This window comes from Fusarium vanettenii, assembly GCF_000151355.1.
Source record: "Fusarium vanettenii 77-13-4 unplaced genomic scaffold NECHAsca_136_unmapped, whole genome shotgun sequence".
Taxonomy (NCBI): Eukaryota; Fungi; Ascomycota; class Sordariomycetes; order Hypocreales; family Nectriaceae; genus Fusarium; species Fusarium vanettenii.
Genome location: NW_003315754.1, coordinates 21275 through 29731, shown reverse-complemented (window position 1 = coordinate 29731; position 8457 = coordinate 21275). Strand labels below are relative to the sequence as shown.

At 40.9% G+C, this 8457-nt stretch overlaps 1 protein-coding gene across 1 annotated transcript; it reads right to left on the bottom strand.

The window, feature by feature from the left end:
* Positions 1–3523: 3523 nt before the first annotated feature.
* NECHADRAFT_105765 (uncharacterized protein) lies at positions 3524–7197 on the bottom strand (the record flags this gene model as incomplete). The annotated part of the gene is made up of 8 exons (XM_003039215.1): positions 3524–4278; positions 4329–4497; positions 4548–5439; positions 5489–6003; positions 6036–6054; positions 6112–6164; positions 7026–7095; positions 7174–7197. The coding sequence occupies 8 exons, from the start codon at positions 7195–7197 to the stop codon at positions 3750–3752; spliced, it is 2271 nt and encodes a 756-aa protein (XP_003039261.1). The 3' UTR covers positions 3524–3749.
* Positions 7198–8457: the final 1260 nt, after the last annotated feature.

Sequence of the window (8457 nt, the reverse complement as noted above, 5' to 3'; positions counted from 1 at the left end):
ATTAATATATTTATTCTCTTTTAAACCCTTTAAGGTTTAATAAGATTAATATATATTAAGCTTAAAATAATTTATTCTCTTAAGACCTTAAAAATTAATAAAAAAAAGGATATACCCTTAATTATATTTAATTTATTAATATAAGATTAAATACTTAATAATTAAATTATAAATATAAAGTCTAAAAATACCTCTTATAATAATAATTTAAATAGCCTTAAGGGGATTTATTAAATTATTATTATAAATAAACTTAGGATTAAGGATAAATATTTTAAGAAATAAATCTCTTATACCTAGGTTAAGCTATAAGAATCTTCCTATATAGATTTAATTAATTATACCTCTCTTAATCTTATTAATTAAGTCTTAAAATATTAACTTTATATTAACTTAAGAGAATATATAATTATAAATATTAAGGATATTAATTATATTAATAATTAATAAACTTATTACTTAATTATATCTCTTATAATTAAGGATAATAAAGAGGCTAAGGTCCCTTTAAAAGCTAGGCCTTTTATATCCTTATAAATAAAAGTTACCCTCTTAATTTTTTCTTAAGATATAATTAAATAATATATTAATAATAAGATTAAAGTTAAAAATAATATATTAATTTATATAAATAAGAAAATAATATTAAATTTTAATAATTTTAAGAAAAAAAAAAGCTAATTATAAAGCTAATTAGTTTTATTTTAAAGAATAATAAAGATAAATTTATAATTCCTATGCCTTCTTAAAAGAAAGATTAACCTAAGACCTTATTAAAGCCTTTAATTAACTTATTACTAAATACTTTAAAATATAATTAGCCTTTATCCCTTAATAAATTAGAGTTTTAATTATTTAAGCCCTTAGCTTCTTTTAAAAATAATATAAATAAAAATAAAAAGAAAACTTTAATTAAATTATTTAATTAAATAATAAATATAAATTATTAAGGTAAGACCTAAGATAAATGCTTATATATTATAAAAGAAGGTTTATAAATTTAAGGTATTAAAGACTTTAATTATTTAAATTATAAGAATAATAAGGTCTTAGTATTAAAGAGAAAGCTTATTAGACTTAGTATATAGGCTATATTATATAACCCTAGAGAGAAAAGCTAGCTTAGGGAGGTAAGGAATTAGCTTATATAGTAATTATTAACTAGAAATTATATAATATACCTTCCTATTAAAATAATAAGATTATCTTAATAAAATAAGATTTTAGCTATAGTAATATAGCTATAGATATTTATAATAATATTAAGAAAAAATAGGAATAAAAGAATAAAAAAATATTAAAAAAGCTAAGATAATTAATTAAATAATTAATCTTATTTAAGAGATAAATTAATATATTAAAAAGAATTAATAATCTTTAAGGAAAGAATTAATAAAGTTTTTAATAAGACTTCTTAAGAGCTATAAGGATAGGTATTAAAGCCTTATAGGGAGCTATAAGTTAAGAGAAAAGTATATTAAGCTAATTTAGGCTATTAAGTAATTTCTTATATATAAAAAAAGGAGGTAAAAGCTATAAAGCCTTACCTTTATTATTATTTTCGCGGGCCTTAAATAAAGGACTTTTAAGCTCTTTTATAGGTTATATCTTTATTATTATAAATTAATTAATTACTCTTATTATTTTATATTAAATTTACTTTATAAGAAAATATATAAGATCTCTCTTTTAAAAAGACCTTAAAAAGAATATATAGATATTTCCTCCCTTAGGCTATATAGTTTAATATGTTCTATTTCTCTAATAAAATATCTATACCTAAATTGCTGTATTATAATTTTGTAGCTAACCTAGCTTGCTAGGTTAGCTCGCCTGGGTCGCTAGACCTATATAAGCTAATAGGTAATAATTAATTCTCTTTTAAATATATTTAATAAATTATAATAAGAATATATAAAAAATCTCCTTATTATTATATTATTTTATAATATTCCTTTATAAATTAATTACTTATATTTATAAAGAGTTAGGTAAATCTCTTTATACTCTCGCGCCTTATTTATTTCTTTGCCCGCGTGTGAAGGTATTACTAAAGGCGGTCTTTTCAGCCACCCCCTTAAGCGGGTCTCTCATGACCAATCATAGCGAGGTCATGCTCAGCATTATGACACACTGTCCCAACTCACTGTGTAGAGGCCCTGTTCATAAAGCATTAACGTAGTCCAACCAAGCTATCAAAGTACCCAGATAGTACTCTAGCAGCCCGGTCAAAGCGCCCGATCTTATCCCTGGCCTAACAATTCCTAGTTCTCTTTGGCTCCAGGGTAACCTTGATTAATTTCCTTATCCACAACTTCCTCCTCTCTGCATTTAAAACTTATACTAGAGGACCTTGGTGATCATTGGCAAACGATTAATGCTAGGGTCGCTAAACTGATGCATCCATGGAGGCAGTATGGCGCATCATATGATTATTCAAACCATTCACTGTGGTCTGACTTATAACACATTATCGGTATTGCTGATTTTGCAACCACTCTTTTTCAGTCCTTTGGTGGGAGCCAGATAATTGGCAATTGCAAAAACACGGCTCCCTAATGAGGTTAATGATAGGTTACTTACACTGGTTCTGAGACTACATTGCAAAGCTCCGCCATGGGCCGGGGCTCGCAAAATTCCTACCGGGTCGGTCGTGATGGTGCACGGACCGATTTCGGAGACCGACCCACCTTCATCTAGGAGCAGTCGGGACGGAGCAAATCCGGCCGGCGTTTTCCGGTCAGGATAACCTTGGAGCGGGTGTGTATGATGTCATGGTGTCTTGTGCTAATCGATAACAACTTCAAGATGGGAGCATCCTCCCTGGACTATTTATTTATAGTTGAGCAACATTCGCCAGTGGACAGAATACACACGATATTTTCTTGGTAAGGATCAGTTAGCGACGTTGCGGCCTATTCAGATGATTTATCCTTGGGCGGCATGAGAATGCCAATCAAGAATCGTCCCAACAGTCAGTCGGTAACCTATATTGACTGTGAAAAAGATTAAGCAAGAAGAAATAATGGACATGCATGTGCACACAAGACAACAGTCAATAGAACCCGGTGAGTTCGACACCAACAACTAAGTGACGCGTTTTAGTGTGTGCGACAGCTCCATCTCAACCTGACCTGACCAGTCATTTAGGTGTCAAGTATAACCCCGTCTCGTTTTGAGCAAGATACCCTTTGGTAAAAAGCTGCGCCGTGCCGGATGAATGTGAGCACAGCTTCAGTTTCCGATGTTTGCAAAATGGGATTTGGTTGACTGCGCCAAGAGCACGATGGCATCTCATTAATTACCTTGGGTTTGGAAAAAGATAATATAGGAGGAAACCTGGACCTCTGATGAGTTTGTAGAGTTAGATGGTGGGGAAGGTGTTGAAACGAGTGATAATAGTAGTGGGTGGTCATCAACATAGCTCCAAGGATATGTCACAAACTTCCAGGTTCTTCCCTGTTAAAGTTGCCCTTGTAATCTTGCTGACGTCTCTAAAATGAGACAACAGACACCATAAGAGTACTCAAAGAATCAAGTTATTTTAGACAGAGTCCTCCAGTACATTAGTTTCAGAAAAGAAAGCATGCATAGTCTGTCATGTATATAGATCTGCTCAGAGTTAGCATTATAGTTGCCAACCCCTCAATACACCCCAAAAATCACACCCAGGTTACCACAAGCAATACGGAGTCTGTGTAGTCATTACGAGTTTTAAACTCGTGTGAAAACCCTAGACCTGCCTAGCCCTAGCCGCTATAAGCGCAATAGTCCAAGTTGTCAGGCTTATTTCCCGCCCATTCAGGGAATGGCACCGACTTCCCAGAACCACCAAAAACCGCAAAAGTAGCGATAAAGACCATGACTTGAGTACCGCCATCCAGCGCCGCAGACACAAGGTAGTTCCACTTGACGAAGGCCTTTGGTCGGTACTGTCGAAGATAGAATTGACCAAATGCACCCAAAATGTAGTAGCTTGTGATAGAAGCGTTGAGTCCGACAAAGAGGTAGCCGAGATACCAGAGAATAATAGAGGAGTTCAAGTATGGCCAAATCTTTGACTTGGGAAAAAGCCGATGCATGATGTAGAATGGCAACGGGGCGAGGAAACCGATGAAGAAGGCGATCGTGACCCATTGGTAACGAGCTCCGATGGAAAACATCTTCGGGGCGATAGACCAAGCGATGGCCAAGGTGTTGAATTGTTGAATCTGGGCCCCGGACCAGATGTTGGTTCCTTCAGCTGACTTGAGAATGGGGGATTGGTTGTCGACGATACTAATAAAGGTCAGTGTGGGCCGAGCGTGGAGAAAGATGACAAGAGGTACCTGATCATCATCACGTAGTTAAGTAGAGCTCCAAGGATGCAGCCAATGACCTGTGTAGTGAAAGTGGCCTTGGGAGATAGCTTATTCTGTTGGGCGAGCTTGAGGTCGCGAAGCAGGAGGAAGCCCTGCGTGAGAGCGTTATAGGTATAGGATGTGAAGTACATGTTTGCTAGGATGAAGTTAGACGTGACTAGCAGAACCAGCAGTTGTGCGACTTACCCAAAGGGCGACCCGGAAACATGTAGCCTGCAAGCATCTGGAAGATAGGCTGAAGGTTGAAACCAAAGCCAGTGATGGCATATTGGGCACCAAAGAAGACCAGGAAGATACCCAACAAGATGGTTGCCAGAATGAAGCCCCACCATGGAAGTGTAGACTTCATAACGTACAAGCACACAAGGCCGATGATGAAGCTGGCAGCAAAAATGAGAAAGTACCAGCTGTTTGGAACTTCGTCGTAATCCAGCATGAGTTTGTAGTGAGGATCGATGGTCGGATCATCCCGAAGCTTGGACTTTTCCTCCTCGGTACGGCAGCCAGTCTGTCTCCAGAAATAGTAGTTGTCTGGGCGTAGCAACTTCTTGAGGTTGGCAACGGTGATCCATGCCCATCCCAAGCTGACTTCGGCATAGTTCCAGAGGAGCATGTGTACCAAAGTAGCAGTGAGACCGGCGTTCGAGGTGATGAGATAGTTGACATATGTTGCCGTCAGGTACGGGAGACCTGCCTCATCAACTGCGTTGTTGTTCACGGTGAAGTCGGGATTCATGATGGCAGTTTCGTTGTATGGGTTGGAACTGGTGGTGTTGGAACTCCCATCGTAAAGCAGTTGCGACATGAAAGGGAAATCCTTGGCTCTCCAAATGTTGCTGTAGTAGAGACCCATGGAAATGGCGATGCCTCCAAGATAACCGAGGAAGCTGTTGAACAGAGTTTGGAGTGGCATCCATAGGGGTGATCCGAAGCCGGCGATATAATTCCAATCGAAGCAGACACTCAAAAGACCCATGCCCTCATTGCCCTGCGAGCCGCCGAAAAGGTTTGTGAACACAAGGTTGTTTCGATCGATGAGGCAGAAGATGGACACGGCCGAGAGGAGCGGGAAGATATACTATTCCACATTAACCTCTGTTAACATAAGTTTTAACGGGTGACTATACCTCGGGGAACCATTCCCAGACGAAAATGGCCACAAAAATGATCCAAAAGACTTGGAATCTTTTCCTGGTCTCTGACTTGGGCTTGTGTAGGGTCTCCATGACTGTCGTAATGGGAAGATTGGCAGGATACAACATCTTGGTCGGGTAGAGAAGAACAGTCCTCATCATGCCCGCAATCCCATACCCGATTAGTTGAGAAGAGAGGGTAATGAAGATGCCTGCAGCCTGGTTGGGGTAACCTCCATACCACAGCTTCTGGACCGACAAAGCCTCAGTCGACAGGGCCGAGACGGACGCAGCCGATGCCATAAGAACGGCGGCAGTGTGCTCCTTTCGGTTCCAGGGGTGTGGGTTAAGAAAGCGTCCGATGGCTCCCTTTCTGGGGATGATATGTGCTAGACCCGTTCCGAGGGTCTCGGCGAGGACGGTCAAGAACATGACGGACACGTATACGACCTGGGGTTTGAAGTACATGATTTCCTGCAAGACGCCTCCAAAGGCAGACAATCCGACGCCTTGTGTCGTTAGTTTATCTTTGTTCGACAACCGTCATGAGTGAGCTTTGACTTGCCTACAATAAACATGCGCGCTGTCCATGGGTTCATCGAAGGATCATCATCAACTTGGATAACATGTGTGACGATGTCTTCGGCAGTCTCGAGGGGCTTGACACTGCCTGTGGATACAGTCTCCAGGTCAGTGAGCCCCTCTTCGTTAACGAGAACTGCCTTGTTGTCGCCCACTCGGGGCCCATCCTCGTTGGACGATGAGTTCTCCATTGCGCCGTATATTTTTTCCGCGTCGGTTGACATTTCAGAAGAGGTAGATATGGGACAAGGATCTTGTTGTGACGGTTGGTGACCCCTATGAAGCCATGAAGAAGAATCCCACTTGCTTAAATAAAACAATCATCACGACGATCTGGAAGGACACTCGGATCTCGGCCATCACCAAAGGTCAGACCAGTGATTCTGCAAAGAACCTCATGATCCTTTACGATCTTGACCATCCAAAAGTTCCGGGTTGACGGCACGTTATCAGTCTGAGGATAGTGTCAAGTGGCAACACGATGCTTCTGGATCGGGAGAAGCGATGGCGCTTTCAAAAGGACCGATGGATGTAAATAAGTTCCAGAACAACGCAGCCAATCGTTTTTAACGGTGGATCATCATTGTTTCTCATGATGGCGAGCTTGTTCATTCAGTTCCAGTCTTATCACCTTGACCCTCCCGATCGAGAGGTGATCCAACCCGAGGAGCTCAGAGTCGAGCAATGGTCTGTAATCACTTACATATTTCCGGACGTCTGGGGTTCCCCAATAGCTACAGTCCGGTGACATGCTATGGCAGTAAACCTGATGGTGCGACATGCCATCACTTCTTCCCGAAAACAAAAGGACCTTGGCTCGAGTTGGCGATTTGGCCTGCCAAGCCTGGCTAGGTCGATGGGTACGGCTAGATAACAGACCCCGGCGCTATGGTGTGTTGGGAAGTTTGCCCCAGCCTGTCAACTTGACGTGGGTGGAACCGGCGCCGACTTAGCCGGCATGCCGAGTGCCGGATGATCCTTCCCGCCTCTAAAGCGAGACTAGAATCTCGAGGAAGTGCCTGCTAAGCTGTCATTTTGGGTAATTGCTTCTTTCAGGGGCATCATCAATGGTGAGAAAAATAACAACTAGTTGTCACGAAGACTACAATTGTGATGGGCATTTATTCAGGTTGAAATATTCAATTCCCAAGCCCAAGCTCAAATACCTTTACTGCATTGTTTATCTTGGTTTAATACGTTAAAGAACTGCGTGCACAGTCGGGGACACCACGAGGACCCATTTCCAGCTTTCCACTATCAGTAGTTGGTTACGGGATCGACTTATCGGCTGTGGACCCTTGCTCCTAGGAACTTCTGTCAAGGTGAAGCAATGCTGCAACGTGACGTTGGGTTTGGGTGCCGATTTACCGGTTTATGGTCTTTCTGGGGTATTTGAACTTTTGTCCTGGCCCAAATAGGAAGCCGTACGGTTGCGGCATTGTTTCGCTCTCATCTCAGTTGAGGATTGATAATAATGTTGTCACAGTCGTCGTCAAAGGCGTCTCCAACAGCGGCCATCAACCAGAAAATCAAGACATACAGTTATCTAGAGCTGACGTATGGCTCACTCATGTGTAAATGAATGATCAATTATCCGCTTTTTGATAAACAATTTAAAACAGATCTTATCTAGCGATACTATTGACTTATCTACTCTGTATATTAGTCGCGCATTTTGGGTCTAGGTTCGCGTGTCTTCCATGTATAGCCACGGGTTTTGACCAACTATTTCTTGATAAAAACACATTGAAAAAAAGTCATAACGACGGCGGCAAGAGACTTTACAATCTATGTCATAGATTCAAAGCTTATCCACGAGCTGCTTCACCGGCCCGAGAGCACCAAATCATGATCTTGAATGGAATATCTCAAGTGCTGGAGTGTTATGCATTTCTGATCCGTGGATAATGTTCCCTGAATCTCTGGATCCTAGACCACTACTTTCTGGACTCTGCGCTATAAACAATGACCACAATGGGTGTCGTCCAGCTCTAGACTGATATCCATTGCGTTGTCCAGGACGATGAATCACAAGAATACGCTGAAATGGCCCAAGTGAGTGGCATTTATGCCAATGTTTGTGTAGATAGTATGGTAGTTCAAGGAGACCATGCTATTAGCAGCTGGAGAGTTTCCAGGGTTTATGAGAACCAAGGAACTTGCGCTAGAGCGTCCACTGTCCACTGCCTAGAACGAGAGTGGTTGTTACTCAGGATCCCATTACATCGAGATTTGTTGGATAGGGCGTCAGATCACCCGTATGGACGAACAGGGGGAGCACCTACCAAGAGAACCTCTTCTCGAGGGGGCGGCTTGATACGTGAGGGGCGCAGGTGACCCTCACCCGCCTTTGCGAGCCTTACAATTGCACCTACTGTAGC